Source organism: Hemitrygon akajei, chromosome 5 (assembly GCF_048418815.1).
Source record: "Hemitrygon akajei chromosome 5, sHemAka1.3, whole genome shotgun sequence".
Lineage (NCBI taxonomy): Eukaryota > Metazoa > Chordata > Chondrichthyes > Myliobatiformes > Dasyatidae > Hemitrygon > Hemitrygon akajei.
The window spans coordinates 135,282,549-135,302,276 of record NC_133128.1 but is presented as its reverse complement, the minus strand read 5'-3'; the positions used below and the strand labels follow the sequence as shown (position 1 = coordinate 135,302,276).

General features: G+C 43.4%; 1 protein-coding gene across 6 annotated transcripts in view; it reads right to left on the bottom strand.

Annotated features, from left to right (window-relative positions):
* The window catches only part of LOC140728193 (disintegrin and metalloproteinase domain-containing protein 23-like), a 160,661-nt gene that overhangs the window by 34,786 nt on the left and 106,147 nt on the right, over positions 1-19,728 (bottom strand). For all 6 annotated transcript variants that reach the window (XM_073046567.1, XM_073046564.1, XM_073046563.1 and 3 more), the window contains exons 18-23: positions 17,923-18,003; positions 15,953-16,003; positions 15,800-15,863; positions 12,226-12,331; positions 6,655-6,774; positions 757-925 (exon numbers count right to left, since the gene is read on the bottom strand). In XM_073046567.1, coding sequence (XP_072902668.1) covers positions 757-925; positions 6,655-6,774; positions 12,226-12,331; positions 15,800-15,863; positions 15,953-16,003; positions 17,923-18,003 — 591 coding nt within the window. The remainder of the gene's footprint in view (positions 1-756; positions 926-6,654; positions 6,775-12,225; positions 12,332-15,799; positions 15,864-15,952; positions 16,004-17,922; positions 18,004-19,728) is intronic.

The window sequence follows — 19,728 nt, the reverse complement described above, 5'->3', positions numbered from 1 at the left end:
GCAGAAGTGGGCACAGGATTGCAATCCTGAGGACAAATAAGTTTCTTACGAGGGGTTGCCCACAACATGCATACTTTTTAAGTTTGGACTTATAAACTAAAATTTTTAATCAATAAAATGCATGCTACAATCCCTTTTTTAATTAATAAAACTGGTTTTGATAAAAAAAAATGCATGAATATGTAAAATTATATATTTTATGAGATACACATATATTGGGACACAAATCTAGTATGAGATAGACATATATTGGGACACAAATGTCCAGGATGCAAAAAAAACGGACGCAAATGTCCAGGGATGCCTATGACCGGGACACAGTTGTCCAGGACGCAATTGTCCTGTCACCGATGGAACCAATGGCCCATTTCTGATCTATACAACTCTGCTATTCTATGGCTGTACAACTATATGATGCAGTCTATGATTTTTACTTGCAAACTAGGGCACAGTGTAGCCTTGATGCAATGTTTCATTTGAAAGCTGGTGCCTTTGACAATATAGCACTCCTTCAGCACTGGACTTGAACCTCAGTCAAGATAATAGGGTCATGTCTCTGGGCAGAAGTGTTAGTGAGGCATGGCTGCTGTCCCGAAGACAGTGCTGCCAGAGGATGTGCGCCAAAGTTTCCGAAGTGGATAGGAGAGAGTGCTCGGTCATTACTTCCAAGCATCTATTGGTGATCTAACCAGAAAACTAGCCTGAGAGAGTGGTACATGTTCACCTTCTATTGTTTACACACATGGTCACGCTCACCCCGTGTCCAGAGCATATCTTTGTTGATGATCCACTTGGACAATTACTGATGTTGAACGACTGGATGGGTTGGCATTTCCTGTCTGAGCACATCATGGATGGTCCGCAGGGAGTACCATCTTCAACGTAGCCCAGGTCTGTCCCATCATCCATAATGATGTGACTACCACTGGAAAATAGTAAACGACAGAATAGTGGAGAACATCTTGCCCAGAAAACGACATGCAAAACTTTAAGATGCTCTAAAGTGCTTCACAGGTGTGTTATTGGACATCACCTGACATGGGGGGGAGATTTAGACAATGGCCAGAAGCTGGTCCACAGAGGAAGGTTTTAGGGAAAGGTTTTGCAGAAGGATGGGGGGGTGGGGTGGTTGATGGTGGAGGAAGGAGCCAGTGTGAAGTTCAAGGAAGGTAAGCAGGGAATAGTAATAACATGCTGATGTTTTCCTTTGGTGGGGGAAATGGCTTTGCTAATCAAGGGCAGTATTAAAGCTGCAGAAAGTGAGGATGTCACAGAGGGATCACCTGCTGAGTTTGTGTGGGTGGATGTCAGAAACAGGAAGGAAGCTATCACTCAATTGGTAGTAAGCTATAGGCTCCCCAGAAGTAACAGAGACACTGAGGAGCAGTTAAGTAAACAGATTTTGGAACGGTGCAAAAATAACAGGGTTGATATCCACAGGGACTTCAACTTCCCTAATATTAATTGGACTTCCATAGTACAAAAGGTTTGGATTGGAAAGAACTTGTTAGGCATGTCCAGGAAGGGTCCCTAACACAGTGTTTGGACAGATGAACTAGAGGAGGGGCCGTAACTGGATCTAGTACTAGGTAATGGACCTGGTCAGATGGGCAAACATTTTGGAGATAATGACAATTCATTGATTTTTAGCATAGCCATGGACAGGGATAGGAGCAGACAATATTGGAAATTTTTAAATTGGGATTGGGCTAATTATGACGGTACTAGGCAGGAACTTAGGAGCATAAATTGGGAACAGAAGTTTTCAAGGAAATATACTGTGGAAATGCGGAGGTTGTTTAGGCACCCAGATAGCTTTATTACACTGAGGCAGGGTGAAGAGAGTTGGCAAGAGAGGTGGAACATTTAGTCAAGAGGAAGACGGAAGCCATACTTCAGGTTTAAGAAGCAAAAATCAAAAGGGAATTGAGAGTTTTAGGTAGCCAGGAAAGAGCTTAAGAAGGGACACTGAACAGCTGGAAGGGGACAAAAGGCGGCCTTGGTGAGTAGGTTTAAGGAAATTCCTAAGGCATTCCACATGTACGTGAAGAACAGAAGGATGACTGCAGGGAGGGTAGGATAGCTCACTGATAAAGGGGGAAACGTGCTAGGAGACGGAGGACATAGGAGAGGTCCTTATTGAAAACTTTGCTTCATTATTTACCATTGATGAATGTGAGATCACCATAGAACAGGCAAATGTGCTGGAACATGTCGAAGTTAAGAAAGAAGTAGCGTTGGAGCTTCTGAAAAACATTAGGATAGATAAGTCCCTGGGAGCAGACTGAATGTACCCCAGGTTACTAATGGGAAGAAAGAGATTGCTGGGGGGTGATGACAATCTCCATGTTCTCCTTCGACGTAGAAGTAGTAATAGAGGAGTTGAGGATGGCAAATGTTCCATTGTTCAAGAAAGATGAAAGGGATAATCCTGGGATATAATGGGGGGCTATGGGCTATGTAGGAGGGAAGGGTTAGATTTAGCATGGGGTAGGTTTATACAGGTTGGCACAAATTCATGGGCCAAAGGGCCTGAACTGTGCTATTCTATGCTAGAGCTGTTCGGGAGGGTTTAAAATAATTTGGCAGGGAGATGGGAAATGGAGTGATAGGGTTAAGGGCGGGGTAGTTGGTTTACAAACAGACATGGGGTGTAGTGAGACTGCTAGCAAGGACAGGCTGATGACAGGGCAAACTTGCAGTCAATGGGATGAGTTGCAATGTAAAAGAAGGACAAAGTCAAAAAGGGTGATGAATACAGGACTGAAAGTGGTATATCTGAATGTTCGCAGTATATGGTATAAGGTAGATGAACTTGTAGCACAGTTACAGACTGGCATGTACAACATTGTGGGCATCACTGAATCGTGGATGAAAGAAAGTCATAGTTGGGAGCTTAAGATCCAGGGATACACTTTGTATTGAAAGGACAGGCAGGCAGGCAGAGGCTGTGGGGAGGCTCAGATGGTAAAGATTGAAACAAAGTCCTTAGAAAGATGTGTCATAAGATTGGAAGCTGTAGAATTGCTGTGGGTAGAGCTAAGAAACTGCAAAGGTAAACAGATCCTGATGGGTATTATATACAGGCCTCTGAACAGTAGCCAGGATGTGGTCTACAAGTTAAAACAGGAGATAGAAAAGACATGTCAAAGGGCCAATATTACGATAGTCATGGGGGATTTCAATATGCAAATAGACTGGGAGAATCAGGTTGGTGCTGGATCCTAAGAGGGTGAATTTGTAGAATGCCTACAATATAGCTTTTTAGAGAAGTTCATGGCTGAGCCCACTAGGCGATCAATTATACTGGATTGGATGTTGTACAATTAACTGGGATTGTTTAGAGAGCTTACTGTAAAGGGGATGAGGATCATAATATGATAGAATTCACCCTGCAATTTGAGAAGGAGAAGCTAAAGTCAGATCTGTCAGTATTACAGTGAAGTAAAGGGAATTACAGAGGCGTGAGATGGGAGCTGGCCAAAATTGATTGCACTCGGACACTAGCAGGGATGAGTACAAAGCAGCAATGGCTGGAATTGCTGGCAGCAATTCAGAAGGCATAGGACAGATGCATCCCAAAGAAGGCAGGATGACACACAAGTGGTTGACAAGAGAAGTCAAAGCCAACATAAAAGCCAAAGAGAGGCCAATTAATAGAGCAAAAATTAGTGGGAAGTTAGAGGACTGGGAAGTTTTTAAAACCAACAGAAGACAACTAAAAAGGTCATTAAGGACAAGATGGAATATGAAGATTAAGCTTGCCAATAATATTAAAGAGGATACCAAAAGTTTCTTTATATATAGAGAGAGTAAAAGAGGCGAACGTAGATATCACACCACTGGAAAGTAATGCTGGAGAGGTAGTAATGTGGGACAAGGAAGTGGCAGAAGAACTGAATGAGTATCTTGCATCATATTCACTGTGGAAGACACCAGCAGTATGCTGGATGTTTGAGTGTCGGGGAAGAAGTGTGTGAAGTTGCCACTACTAGAGAGAAGGTGCTAGGGAAACTGAAAGGTCTGAAGGTAGATAGGTCACCTGGGCCAGATGGACTACAATCCAGGGTTCTGGAAGAGGAGGCTGGAGACAATGTGGAGGCATTAGTAATGATCTTTCAAAAATCAATAGATTCTGGAATGGTTCTGGAGGACTGGAGAATTTAAAATGTCACTCCACTCTTAAAGAAGGGAGAGAGGCAGAAGAAAGAAAATTATAGGCCAATTAGCCTGACTTCAGCCATTGGGAAGATATTGGAATTGATTGTTAAGGATGTGGGTTCAGGGTACTTGGAGGTACATGATAAAATAGCCAAAGTCAACATTGTTTCCATAAGGGATAATCTTACCTGATAAATCTGTTGGAACTCTTTGAAGAAATAACAAGCAGGATAGACAAAGGAGAATCAGTGGATGTTGTATATTTGGATTTTCAGAAGGCCTTTAATAAATTGCCACATGTGAGGCTGCTTAACAATGGTATTATGGGGAAGATACTAGCAAGGATAGAGCTTTGGCTAATTGACAGGAAGCAAAGAGCGGGAATAAAAGGAACCTTTTCAGGTTGGCTGCTGGTGACTTGTAGTTTTCCACAGGGGTCTGTGTTGGGACAACTTTTTACGTGATATGTCAATGATTTGGAATGACAAAATTGATGGCTTTGTGACCAAGTTTGTAGACATTACGAAGGCAGCTGGAGGGGCAGGTAGTGTTGAGGAAGCAGATAGGCTACAGAACGACTTAGACTGATTAGCAGAATGGGCAAAGAAGTGACAGATGGAAAACAGTGTCAGGAAGTGTACGGTCAAGCATTTTGATAAGAAATAAAACTGTACAGTATTGGAGAGAAAATTCTGAGGTGGCAAAGGGACTTGGGAGTCCTTGGGTAGAATTCCCTAAAGGTTAATTTGCAGGTCGAGCTGGTAGTGACATTCATTTTGAGAGGAATAGAACATAAAAGCAAGGATGTAATGTTCAGACTTTATAAGGCACTGGTGAAGCCTCACTTGGAGTATTGTGAGCAGTTCTGGGCCCCTTATCTAAGAAAGGATGTGCTGAAATTGGAACGGCTTCAAAGTAGGTTTACAAAAACGATTCCGGAATTGAAAGGCTTATCACACGAGGAGCATTTGAGGGCCCTGGGCATGTACTCACTGGAATTCAGAATGAGGGTGACCTCATTGAAACCTATTGAATGATAGCCTTTGATACAGTAGATGCGGTGAGGATGTTTCCTATGGTGGGAAAGTCTCAGACCAGAGGACACAGCCTCAGAATGGAGGGACATCAATTTATAATGGAGATGAAGAGGAACTTCTTTAGCCAGACAGTGGTGAATCTGTGGAATTTGTTGCCATAGGTGGCTGTGGAAGCCAAACACTGGGAATATTTAAGGCAGAGATTGATAGTCAAGGCATGAAGGGTTAGGGGGAGAAGGTAGGAGATTGGGGCTGAGAAAGAAATGGATCAGCCATGATGAAATAGCAGAGCAGTCTCAATGGGCCAAATGGCCTATTTCTGCTCCTCTATTTTATAGTCTTAATCTAAGCAGTCACGAGGTGGTCTGACTGCAACAATCTCTAGCAGAGGAAGGTTACTGTCAGTGTGATATGGCTAGTGTCACTGGCAAGGAACTATGACTGGTGAAGGAGGCAGAGCAGAGTACCAGATGGCTCCACTCATAGGTTCCCCTTGAACAGACAGGACGAAATAGGGAAGAATAAAGAACATTTCCACAATGTCGCAGCCAGTCATGGACAAGCCGTAGGGCAGATAGTAATAGCTAGGTGCAACTGAGCACCAGATTAAGATCTACTCATTAGCACACTCCTCAGGGATTCTAACAAGACTATTTTCTCATTTCTTAAGATTGCATTATCAGACACAGATATTATTAGATGTGGAGATACTTGTACATGCATTATAAATGCATCATTATGTTCATGCAGGTTAAAAGTTGTGAAAATACATTTGAATTATCTGTTTGCACACATACACAGCCATGACTTATATGAATGGATAGTATACAATGTACACTGGACCAACAGTGGGTGCAGAAAGGATTTACTGGAGTAGTTGCAAGGATGCGGGGTTGGACTGGAAAATCAGGGGTACTCTCCTTTCAGCAGAGAATATTGAGACGAGATCAGATCAAGGTGTACAAGACCATGGCAGATTTCGATGTAACCACTAATGAACTTTGGAGGTTGGAGGGGTACAGTTTTAAACTTTGGGCATGAAATTCTAGAGGCTTACAACAGACAGCTAGGATGTGGAACCCACTTGCCCGTAGCGACGGTGAATACAGAAGTAACCAAGAGTGCGTGAGAGAGAACATTGTGGAGGGACATGGGGAGTAGCGTGGAGTTATGGCATTGCTCTACTAGGAGCTAGTACAGATCTGATTAACTGAATGGCATGATCTGTACCACGCCGGTTCCATCACTGCCCCTGCAACTGGCAAGTGCCTAGGAATTTCCCACTGAGCATGTGCTGTGGGCAGAGTTTCAATTGCAAGTAAAAAACACGGACAACAGCTCTGGTGAACTTAAAATGCTTATTTGAATCACTTCAGCCCACAAAATAACTTAATGTATTTTAACAGATGCCAGTGCCTATTTTGGCAAAATGAACGGCCAATGCACAAGTTCCTACCTACAGTCCACCAGCCTGCCCTGGTGATAGAAGGAGGTAGGAGTGACCTCACCGACAATGCGACCAATCCTCGGGACCCGGTTAACACTGGTACAGAGAAGGTAGCCACAGAATACGTCACTGGCATAGGCAGGGTCAGAGGTGAGAAGAGAGAGGACGGGTTAGAAATCCTGATAATAGTTAAGGCTATCCAACCATGAATGCTAAAACACTTGGTCATAAAAGTTTTGTGCACCAACAGCAATATCCCCAAGTCTGATTATACTAGTGTTACATAAAATACATTCCTTTATCGCAAACCTTTTGAAGGAACATGCTCATGACTAGGCCTCTGTTTGCACCCAAGTCCGAGTTACCTTGTGAAACCCTGTAACAAAAGTAAACCAGTTCCCTCAGTGATGTGTCAAGAACAGGCTGAAAACACTCTGGTGTGGCCTTCTGTGATCCGCCATACTTTGAACCTGTAGTGCAGATTTGTACTAATTAATTCTAACCAAGATCTAAAATTAACTAAGATTTATATTCATCTGAAGCTAATTATTCTACCGGCGCAACTTGTGCGTTCTCAGCCAATAATGTTACCAACTTACATAAACTTGGGCTTGCAGAAACGTTTCACAGGAACAGAAACCTTGTGCAACTTGGGAAGTGCCCCATCCCTAAAAGAGAACACCTCTCCTACCTGGAGGATGATTATGGGGCAGCTCCTGTTGCTTGGCGCCACTCAGGTCCCAAGGGTGCTAGACTAGAGAGTTTCACTTGTATTGAAGGTTAACCCCTCACATAAAGGTACAAAAGTACCCCAGCTCCGTGTAAGGAATGGATTTACACCCCATGCACAATGTTCTTTTCCCATCACTTTCCTGCTGCAGTGAGAGCAAACTGAACAGCAGTTTTCCCTTCCCTCTTTCTGCTTGCTCCTTCTCCTGTGCCTCGGCTGCCCCAACCGAGAAGCTCCCAGGACACAGAGCTGCAGCTGCCCGTCCCACAGACTGTTGAAGGGAGTGGAAGTGATTTTCGGGAGTGGAGGGCAATGGGGGGGGGGGGGGTGAATCAGACACCCAGGACACATGCCTCCAATTCAACATCACGCTGAAGGTCTTGGGAGTTGTGGCTCCTACCAAGGTGCACATCTTCAGCATGGCCAGCACCACTTTGGAGCTTGGGTGAGGCAATGCAGGGGAAGACCACCTGGTCCATCCCACCCTGAGGAAGTTAATGGGTCTCACTTCCCCATGTTGTCATGGACATTCCCTGCACAGTCTATTTCCAATACGACTGCATCTGCTTACACCAGCCTTGCGGGGCTGTTCAGTCTGGGCCTTAACTTAAGGTGTAGAGGAAATTACTTTCATTAGGACCGGGATTAACCCATATTAACCCACAAGCTGATTAGAGCATGTCCGTTTGCACTCTCCCACCTTACCAACAAATTCCTTAATCTCAATCTCCAACTGACTCAGTATGGAGTACCCTGAGAGGACAGAATCCTGAAGGTTCATTATCTTCAGTAAAGGAATGCTGTGACATCCTGGTCCTGTGGGGGTGACCTCTTACCCTGACACAGCTCCTGCATTTCCACGCTCTCTGATAAAAGAAAATAGCCTAACTCTTCAGCCCCCACTGCCCCTCCCCAAATAAGCTCATGTTTTAATCAGATCCATTCTCATTCTAAGTTTCAGGCCTTGTCTACATTACACCATCTCATGGGGCAAGCCCCAATCCCAGGAATCGATCCAGTGAATGCAATAACCTGCATCTGTTCCAAGTGCAGTCCCACCCCAACTATTTTCCCATCAGCTTCAGTATTTGCTGGCTATCTAATGCTATGATCCCTGGCCCCCCCCCCCCCACAACCCCACTGGTAATCACTTCCTTGCAACCAGATTAAATTGACAGAGAACACGCTAAGAGGCACCCAATGTGTTTGTAAACTCCTGTCTTCCCACCTACCCAGAATGATCTGTAAAACCAGAAGCAGAGGGTGGAGGCCGCGTGACTAAGTCTACTTTCCAGACAGTGTGACAAAGGAAGGAAAAACAGCCCCAAAATCTGGGAAGGATGCCCACTATTAACTGTGTGTCTGCCAGCTGGACTTTGTTTGCAGGATGTGGATGGCTGTGTGTGGTCCATCTCCACGTGGTCTTGAACAAAGTAGGAAGCCTTGTTATTCGTTGAGAAACCTGTCACTTTATCATGGTCTGTGATCACATTTCTGCAGTTCTGGTTGCCACGTTTTAGGGAAGATGTGCTAGCGTTGGAGGGAATGCAGAAGAGATTCAGCAGGAGGTTGTCCGGTTTGGAGGACTTAAGTAAATCGGACAGAGTTTATTTATTTATTTTTATTTTATTTCTTACATCCAAGGGAGTAAAAACTCTTTATGTTGCATCTCCGTCGTAATGTACAAGTAATAAGGAAGGGAAATGTGGGAGGATATTGCCCAAACACTAAGATTGTACATATAACTGTTTTGTATACATGTAACTAGTCAGATACACAGTCAGATCAATGTACAATCAGATAGGCAATCGGATCAATGTGTATTGATAAATCTGATGGCCCAGTGGGCTTGGAGTGGACTGACTGGGCTCATTTCCCCTGGAAAAAAAAGCTAGAGCTGATCTGATAAATTTTAAGAGGCACAGAGTGGATAGTCAGAATAGTTTTTTTTTCCTTGCTAGGGGTATCATAAACAAGAGAGCATTGAGGTTAAGGTGAGAGGCAGGAGTTTTAAAGGGGATTGGAGGGGCTTTCTTTTTTAAGCACAGAGGAGACAGAATCAGATGTAATTACGATATTTAAGAAGCATTTAGCCAGACTCTTGAATGGGCAAGGTAAAGAATGATTATTCTAATGTGGGCAAAAATGTCAACACATTGTGATGGGCCAAGGAGCCTGCTTGTGTTCTCTACAACTCTATGACATTGGACCACGTCAGGAAGATTCACTTCCTTCAAAAATATGAGTGAACCATACCGATTTTTAGGGCTGTGCAGTACAGTACTACCTACAAACGCTAACTTTTCATATGTTTGATTAATTAACTAAATTTAAATTTTCAGAGTGTTGTTGGGGTTAGAGCATGGGTGGGATTTGAACTTGCATCTCTGGATCTGTGCTCTGCACCTGGGATTATTGCCACTAACATCACTAGTCCAGAGGTGACTGGAATCAGGGCCACAAGGTCATGACCAGTCCTTGATAGCCCTCCAGCTAGGGTCGGAAAAATCAGGTAGAGACAGTGTACATCTCGTTGTGCCTCCACAATATTTTTATTGTGCATTCACTTTCTAGCAAGTTCAGAATGTAACTGCCCTTCCCTAAATGCCCCTGAGAAGTGGGGGTGGGTTAGTCTCCATTTTGAACCACTTGCAGACCTGGTGTTTTCATGTTGAGTATTTGGTTAGACTTCTGACTTAGAGAAAACCACACACCTCCTCTCCTCCCCACCCGCCAAGAAGTTAAATTTATTCTGATTTAGTGGGGTATACAAAGCAAGGATTAAATATGTCTTTCTGTGACTTAATTGACTCAATCTAACGGTTGGAAAAAACAACTTCCCCCTAGAACTGATCAGTGACTTCTGATTCCCCCAGGATTATTGGGCCTTCCAATGGCTATGAGACCACACTGAGTAAGCCAAACCAGCTGGAAGGGATGGACGGTGCCCGTCCAAGGGAATACACACTATCCACCATGCTGAAACTTCCCCTGAACTGCCACAGTGCTAGGCCCTGCTCTGGAGGTGGGGACTCTTAAATCACACTCACACTGACTCACCACATCCATACCAACCATCAACTGATACGCGGTCAGGCAAAAACACTGCATGAACTATCAACCCTGCACAATGCCTTTTCCAAAAGCTCCCTTCTGGAAAGCTCTATAGCACTGTTAAAACAAAAACTTACCCTCATCTGATAAGTTTCTTTCCTCAGGCAGTCAATGTGATCAACCATTCTAGTTAACCCCTGCACTTACCCCTATCACTGCACAGCAAACTCTTCGAACCTCTTTTTATATTACAATGCTGTTTACATTGTAAGTACAGTCTGATATTTATGCACATTTTACTCCATATCTGCACTTTAATCTCCAATGTTATTTTTGATATATTTCTTTATAATTGTTACAATTGTTTTTTTGTTGCATGATCCGTCCTGAATAACACACCATGAAGGGTCTCAGCCCGAAACGTCGACTTTTACTCTTTTTCATAGACGCTGCCTTGCCTGCTGAGCTCCTCCACCATTTTGTGTGTGTCGTTTTGGATTCCCAGCATCTGCAGATTTTCTTGTGTTTATGGGCACCACAGCAAACTCCTAATACACATAAATGTACATGACAAACAAAAGAGACCCGTGATCATGCATCTATCCTTACCCCATACACTTGTCGTCTTCTGTGGGGTTCCAAGTGCTCAACTAGTTTTGGTCTTTTTTTTTTTATCAATTATGGTATTGTTTGCACTGTTGTAATTATATGTTAACTACATCTATATGTAACTATGTGGTTTTGTGTAGGTCTTGTAGCTTTAGTTTTTGGCTTGTTGGGTGGTAGAGTTGGTCTCCTGACTTGGTGTGTCTGGGTAGTCTTGTGTTGTCTGGTGGATTTGGAGCTCCTTTCTGGGGAACGCGCTAAGATGGTAGCGCGATATTAATAAGCAGCAGCCTCTCCGGACTCTGGATTTGGGGATTGCCAAACATTATGTGGATTTTCTGGTGTAGTCTGTTTTGTCGTGTGCTTTTGTGATATCATTCTGGAGTAACGTTTCATTTTTTAACTGCATTGTAGTTGTGGTTTCTAAATGACAATAAACCGTACTTCAATTCAATTCAATTAAATATCTGAGGACCTGTCTCTTTCACCCACTCAGGCAGTACATTCCTGATTCCAACACCCTTGGGGTGGTAACATTCCTTTGTGGATCTCCCGCTACCCTTTACCCGAAAGCCCTGCTCTTCAGTGTAGTACACCTTGTTCTTTGCCACAGAACCTGCCCTACAGAATTTTATGTTCCAGGCCTTTTAATTCATGCTAGTGCTACTCTGAATGCACCTACTAACTGTTTTAACTATTAATGGACACAGCTGAAGTGCTGATCATTTCATACCGACACTCAACCTGAAATCAGATGAACTCCTAATCCCGTACCCGATTTACCATCGTACCATAGTGTAAAAATATTACGCGCCAGTGACCTGGGTTTAATTCCTGCCGCTGGCTGTAAGGAGTCTGTACGTTCTCCCCGTGACTGCGTGGTTTTTCTCTGGATGTTCCACATCCCGAAGAAGTACAGGTTAGTAGGTTAATTGGTCACAGGGCGTATTTGGGTGGTTCAGACTCATTGGGACAGACAGGCCTGTTACTGTGTTGTATCTCTAAATAAATCAACCATCAGGACCTCCACAAGCTCATCCTATCCCTGGCACTGCTCCCTTCTACACCTCAGAAAACAGGCTACTTGATCTCAGGGCACATCAGTATCTCAGAGATTCACTGTGGCACTGCCTGAACTCGTAAGGCAGGCAGGCCCACCAGAGTGGAAAGAGAAGGTTGTCATTACTTACTGCTTACTGCACTGCAGCCACTTATCGCCCTCCTTCCCACAGTTCCCTTTCTCCGTGCCTTCGGTGTTCAACTTCTCGTAGCAGAACTTATCCGACCCCAGGGACTCTATGAATGAGAAAAGACGTCCAAGTCCTGTCAAGAATGTCTCCGCCCGAACGCCTTTACAGACCCAATCTGATCAGACCCATAAATCTAGCGCAATTTAACTCCATCTACCAACCTCGGATATCCTCTAAATCTCTAACTTAAGAGAACATATTCTCACTACTCGCAGCTTAACCCCTTCAGACTTGGTGCTCTTTTGGTAAACTACACTTTAGACCCAAGGCATCTTCCCCAGAAGCAAGCACAGAATAGATGGAAGATATCCACAGCTTTATATATAACTCCCACTCCTTTGACTTGACGACTAATATTTAATTGATTTTAGTTCCTGCAAGCACCACTTTTAAACTCAGTGATTAAATGCCTTTAGTCATCAACAATCGACCATGGTCTCAATGTGTCACCCTTTAGCTGAGATTCCCTTACCTGTAGGCAAAACCATTTCAGCTTTAACTGCCTGAGTTAACTCATGTGCCCCTCCTTCACACACTACATCGGCACTGCCTCCATTTTTAACAACCTCCTGTTGCCTCAAGTCGAAGTAACCCCTAAGAATGTACAACCTTAATGAAACAAAAGCAAAATGCACGTCTAATAGAAAAAAATGAAAACGGTTCTATTGTTAGGCCATTGACTAGCATTCACGCATCCTTTTTATTCCCATCTGGCCAGCTGCCTACGTCCAGGTGATTCAAGCGCTTATCCTTAAATGCTCCCAGCAACAACTGAAATTCCTAGTACTTCCATTTGCACGGTCTCACTTGTTTTCATGTTTTCCTGCAGTTTTTACATTTTAAAAAATATCCAAATTAGTTTTGGCAATAGCGGCCTTGAATGACTATTACAGGTTGAACTGAATGCCTGGGCCAAAACTCATCACAGAAGTTGCAGCATTTTTCAGCCCATTGCCACTCAGCTGCCAAACTTCAAGTGGGTGACAGGTAAGGCAGAAACCATCCTTGAACAATAGCTAAGGAGAGCAAGTAGTCAGGAAAGTTACTTTCTGAAGGTTTGTTAACACTTTTAGTGCAACTTGCACCTCTCTATCACACACAGGAGAGATTATGGATCATTTTACTTGTTCATTGACTGAATAAAAAGGTATTAAGTAGATGTTTCAGTCTTTGCTAGCTCCCAAACATTTGTCCAAAGTAAAGGATCCATCGAGCTGGCAGACAGGGACCCGTGACAGTATCTGCGATGAACCTAACATTTTGAAATGGAAGGGCTTCACATTTCCAAAAGATAGATTTCCCAAAAACCAGGTAACCATCTATATATGCAGATTTGAACAGAGTCACTTTGGAAAGATGTGCTTCCTACAAAGAAAGCAATTATACACAAGGCTAAAATGAATAATGGGAACTGGGAAAGGCCATTAAGCCTTTCAAGATCTCGACTGATCTTCAAACCACAGTGCCATTTTTTTTGCACTTTTCCCTTACTCCTCAGTCCCCTGTTGATTTCTCCTTAACAAACTTAATGACTGAGCTTCTAATACCCTCTAGGGTAGAGAATTCCAAAGAGTCACCATCTGCTGGACGAAGATATTTTGCCTGATTTTAGTCTGCCCCTTATTCAGAGACTGGCAGCTCTGATTTTAGAGTCCTCGGCCAGGGGAAATACTCTTCCTGCACAAACCCTATCCAATCCTGTAAGCATTTTGTATGCTTCAATGAGGTCACCGCTCATTCTTCTAAGGTCTAGAGAAAATGAACCTAATCTACTCAATCTCTCCTCATGCACCAAATCCATCCATTCCAGGTCTGGTGACACTTCGTTGAACTACCTTTTTGCAGAGTATATCTTTATTAGTAAAGGAGTCCAAAACTACATGCAATACACCAGGAGCTGTCTCACCCAGGTCTAACGTAATTGCAACAGGATCTCTCATTGACTGCACTGAAATCCTCTCATAACCATGGTTATAATATCAATAGCCTTTCTGATCGCTTGCTTCACCTGCAGTTGGCTCTCAGTGACTTGTGTCTTGTACACAAGTACTGATTTCCTTTGTACATCAAAGGATGTCACCATTAAAGCAAAGGCGCAACTTCCCCATTCTGATCATCTGAGTTCCCATTTTTCCGCCTTCTATTTCATCGATTGTGTTTATCATTCAGCTTGCCCATTTCCACTTGAAGCCCCCTTACATTCCATTTCCTAGTCATAACCTAACTTGGTTTTATATATTCAGTCAACTTGGAAAAAGTTTTTTCCTCCCCTAGGCCAAAACATCAATATGGTATGTTAACCTGAGAACAATCTGTTTAATCCCACTTGTGCCTTCTATCCAGGTAAGCTGTTCTTTCAAGCACATATTACCTCTCAATACTAACCTGATCGATTAACCCCCAGCATAGGTCTTTATCCAAAGCTTCTGAAAATCCGAGCACATCACATCAATGGTTTATTCCTCATCAATTCAATATTCACCTCTTCAAAGAGCTCTGGTATAGTAGTCAAATACCACTTCCCTTCATAAATCCATGCTGACTCTGATCAAGCCTGTTACCCTTCTAAAGGTGTTCTGTCGTTACACCTTTTTTTTTAAAAAAACAGATTTTAGCATTTGTCCTGCCTAGGCAAGGTGTTGCTCAGAGTAAAGCCCAGATCACAGCCTCAAACTGTGCTCATGACAAGCTGAGAGCTCGGAGCTGGAAGCAGAATGAATAAAAATAAACTTTAAAATCCTCAACGCTGTGTTATAAATAACCAGAATGATGTAATAACTTCTCTACTAGGATGCAAGCAATCATCTCCTGGCATAATGTGGCAATGATATTTACAGCACTCCACCATATAACATAAATGCTTCTTGTTTAATAAAACTTTTATCAAGTTCCTTCCATCCTTACTCTAACGTAGAGCCTTATTTAAACCACAGTGGGTATTTAGCACAAATACAAGACCACGTTCAATTGAGGGAATGAGAAGCATATAAGGTGAACTGACCATAAGAAAGAGGAGCAGATTCAGGCCATTTGGCCCATCAAGTTTTCTTTGCCATTTCATCACAACTGATGCAATTTCTCTCAGCCCCAATCTCCTGCCTTCTCCCCATGCCCTGACCAATCAAGAATCTGTCAACCAACTGAGATTTAATAATTTGTTTCTTGCATTCATTACATCTTAATTAGAAGGAAAATAATCTTTTGAAAGAAGCATTACCATCAGTGACACTAAACTTGCAAATATTGCATGGTTGCTGTTATATCCAAAACCTTAACTGCCCTCCCCAGCCACTCTATTACTCGTCTCTCAGTCTCTATCCTTTCCCTGGGCTTCTCTCTGTTCTCACTCCCTCCCCACTTTCTCTGCTTTGCTGCAAGCTCACTGCCTTTCCCTGCTCCTCTCTACGAGCACCGTCTGCCCACTGAGACTCCGCGTCATTTTTAAATTGTCAGAATGGCTAATTCATGTCGGAGGTGATCGTACACAAGATTCCGAGTACAGCAGTCTCCTTACTTGAGCCCCAAATCATCTTGCATTGATTGTCTCTGGTTTTACACTCCCCATTGAAACAGCGGCCCTGCAGGACAAAAGACACCCTTGGATTACTGAGGACTGAACTGTGACAGGCAGAAACACAGGAATGTATGAAGAATGAGACCCACTCACCTGGTTCATGTCACAAGCATACCCGTCCTGCTTGTGAAGGTTAGGAGGGCACTGGAATAAACAGACAAATCACCTTAATTAAAATGTAACCATGAGCAAGGAAGAAAGGACCATTATTCATTCTGCCTCACTGCAGAATGGAACACACTGAAACAGGAGCAGGAGTAGCCCCTCAAGACTGCCCCAGTCCAATATGGACAGAGCCCTCCCTCTCCAGCATTGAGCACATCAACATGGACGACTGTCACAGGAAAGCAGCATCAAGAGGACCCTCACCACCTAGGCCACATTCTCTTTATGCTGTTGCCAACAGGAAGGTGGTACAGAAGTCTCAGGACCCACACCACCAGGCTCAGGAACCATCAGGGTCTTGAACTGGGGGAATAACTTCACTCATCCCATCACTGAAATGTTCCCACAATCTATGGACTCACGTTCAAGGACTCTTCATCTCATGCTCGTGATTATTATTGTTTATTTATTTATTACTACTGTTTTTTCCTTTCTTTTTGTACTTGCACAATTTCTTGTCTTTTGCACAGTTTGTCCATCCTATTGGGTGCGGTCTTTCATCCATTCTATTGTGTTTCTTCTATTTACTGTGAATGCCCACAAGAAAGTGAATCTCAGGACTGCATGCGGTGGTGACATGTGTGTGCTTTGATAATAAATTTACTTTGAACTTTGATCTGCTTCACCTCCTCTGTATTAGACACCCTCAGTCCTCAAAAACCTAATCTTTTAACCATTTACCTACCTCTGCTGCACATACTTTTAAGCTTTCTTGGGGGAGGGGCACCCCTGTGTGGAGAAATTTTGGTTTTAAATGACAGGCCTCTTACTTGCTTGAGACTCTCTCACTATGGAAACATCTTGACATCCACCCTCTCAGGGCCTCTTTTGTGGCACACTATGCATCTGGTCAAAATCTGGTCAAATAAAACTCCACAGGGATGAGGTGGCACGTAGCCTCCAGTTGTGTCAAGCCATGATTTTGGAATTGTGCAAATCAATAACCCAAGGTTGTGGCAGTGGGAGGAAACTTTAAATCTGCTGGCAACAGGATCACATTTGTGAATCAAGGGGGGTTAGTTCCGCTGATTGTTTTTCTGCTGAAATAATGATTAATAGACAGGGTTCAACTTTGGAGAAACCTTTCTTTGCGTGGCAAGATAAAGGAGCAAACACTGGCCCTTCTTCTTAGCTGGCCTGGAGGCAGTGATAGCAGGAGTTAAAGAGTTAAATCACAAGGGCTGGTTGTGTACAGTGTGTTTGTATTTCCCTCAATAGTCAAATCTCCAATTGAAGTTCTTGAGGTGAATGGGCATTGGTAGGAGAGACAGGAGAAAACAGAGCAAAGGAAATAATTACAAACACAAGCCTTCCAGGTTTGGGGAGACAGTGTCATTGAGTCGTACAGCAGGGAAACTGGCCCTCTGGCCCACTGTGTCCATGCAGAGGTCTGTGAAATGTAATCCTATTTTCCAGCAGTCGGCCCACATAGCTTTCTACACTACAGTGATCCAACAACACTTCGGAACTGGGATGGGCATATACATCTTTGTAAATCCAGGTCCTGAATTCTCGACTTATGAGTGAAAATAATTCAAAGACCTGCATTTGTCACAAGTGCATTGAAAGACTTGGGAAATTCTTCCTCAAATCATCCTAAGCCTCTACCCCCTTAATTTAAATCTCCACCATCTGGTTGTAAAATACGTCTGCCAAGTGGAAAAGTTCCTCACTGTGGACCGGGGAGAAAGGTGCGGAACATCATGGAATATGCTACACAATCAGAATCAGCTTTATTATTACTGACTTATATCATGACATGTTGTTTTGTGGCATCAGTACGGTGCAAAACAAAAAAAAACCCAGTCAGTTTCTGTAAAAAAATAAATTGTGCAAAAGCCCCTGTCCTACCACACTCCTCCGGGTCCCTGCTCTTCACTCCAATGGACAACACGTACCTGGCCTGAGTCTCCAGTGCAGTACTCTGGTATATCACAATCATTCACAGGATCTCGGCAGTCGTAACCTCGCTTCAGGAACTGAGGACCAGAGCACAGAACATCAAGTTACTTACTGGCCTTGGACAGCACCGAAGCACGCTCAATAAAAACAGTCTGCTCACACTGAGGTTTGTGGGGGATTACTCAGCACAATCACTCTCATATTCTGCACACTGAAATATTACGGCTGTACTTCAAAAGGCAGTGCTTTAGGATATTTTGCATAAAAGGAAGACCTTAATGACTGTCTCACAGCACTTGTAATGAATCCACTTCTGGTGCTGAATGTGCTAAATGATGTGGGAATTTTACAATATCATATTAAATTAGGTTATTATTGACACGTGTACTGAGGTACACTGAACAACTTGATTTGCATGTCATCTGTACATCACATCAATACACTGAGTTATTACCAGGGAAATGCAATCACAGAGTGCAGAATAAAGTGTTACAGTGACTGAGAAAGTGCAGTTCAGGAAGACGTTAAGTTGCAAGGTCATATTGGTAAACACAGGAGATTCTGCAGATGCTGAAAATCTAGTGCAGCACACAAAATGCTGAAGGAATTCAGCAGACAAGCAGCATGTATGGAGAAGAACAGTTGACGATCTGAGTTGAAACCCTACTCATAATGAGAACTGGTAGATTTTGAGGTCAAAATTCATACTAGTGAACTACTCAGTGGTCTTGTAACAGCAGGAGGGAAGCTGTCCTCGAGCCTGGTAGAATGAGCTTTCAGGATTTATTAAGTGACCAGACCTGAAGTTTTACCCCCAGGAATAAACATTCATAGTAGTTAACAATTCACACACCCAGATTAATAGTGTGCCTTCTTTTAACTACCGACTGCAGTGGCAGCCATGCTTTCAGACACACCTAGATATCCCTTCCCAAACCTTTGCCTCCATCTTCAAGGTTCTCCCTCAAGTCTTCCTGTTTGACATGGCCTTTGGTCGCATGACCCTTTCTCCGCTTATGTAGACCAGGCAGACAGTTCAGATTTCCTTTCAGCCCATGAAGATGACACCAGCTCACAGGACAAAACCACTCTCCCACTAATCAACTCACCCATCTCTCCCCAGATTCTCCCACTGGTTCACCTACACACTGGGGGCAATATAAACAGTCAATTAACCTGCCAACCTGCCCAGCTTCGAGACGTGGGAGGAAACCCACACAGTCACAGCGAGAAATGGAACTGTTCAGACCACACCAGAGGTCAGAAATGAACCAAGGTCTCTCAGCTCTACAAGCGGCACCGAAGTGCAACTTGGCATCTGAAGTGTTTTCGGAGCACCAGCTATGTTAAAAATGCTCTTAAAAAAACTAAGTCATTTATGTTCAACGGCTGTTTTTTAATTCTGTGATCCTGTGTGTCACAAGTCACATATACCTCTTCTGTTTAAAGGTTTACATCAATGGGGCATCGTCATGAGCTTCAGAGCTACACAAGCCAGCAACTGGATGGAGATCACTGTTGCAACATAGGAACACTTGACACTACAATGTCCTGAATTCTAGAATGGGGCTGTCCCATGAAACTGCAGTGATAAGGGCCAAAAACTTCCTTGGATCAATTCTGACCCAGCACCAGAACTCTACTGTGACCATAGAGTACAGCAGCAAAATTAGATTATTCACCCCATCAACCAAGACTGATTTATTATCCTTCTCAACCCCATTCTCCTGATTTCTCCCTTTGAACTTTGACACCCTTGCTAATCAACCTTCGCTTTAAACATACTCAATGACTTGGCCTAC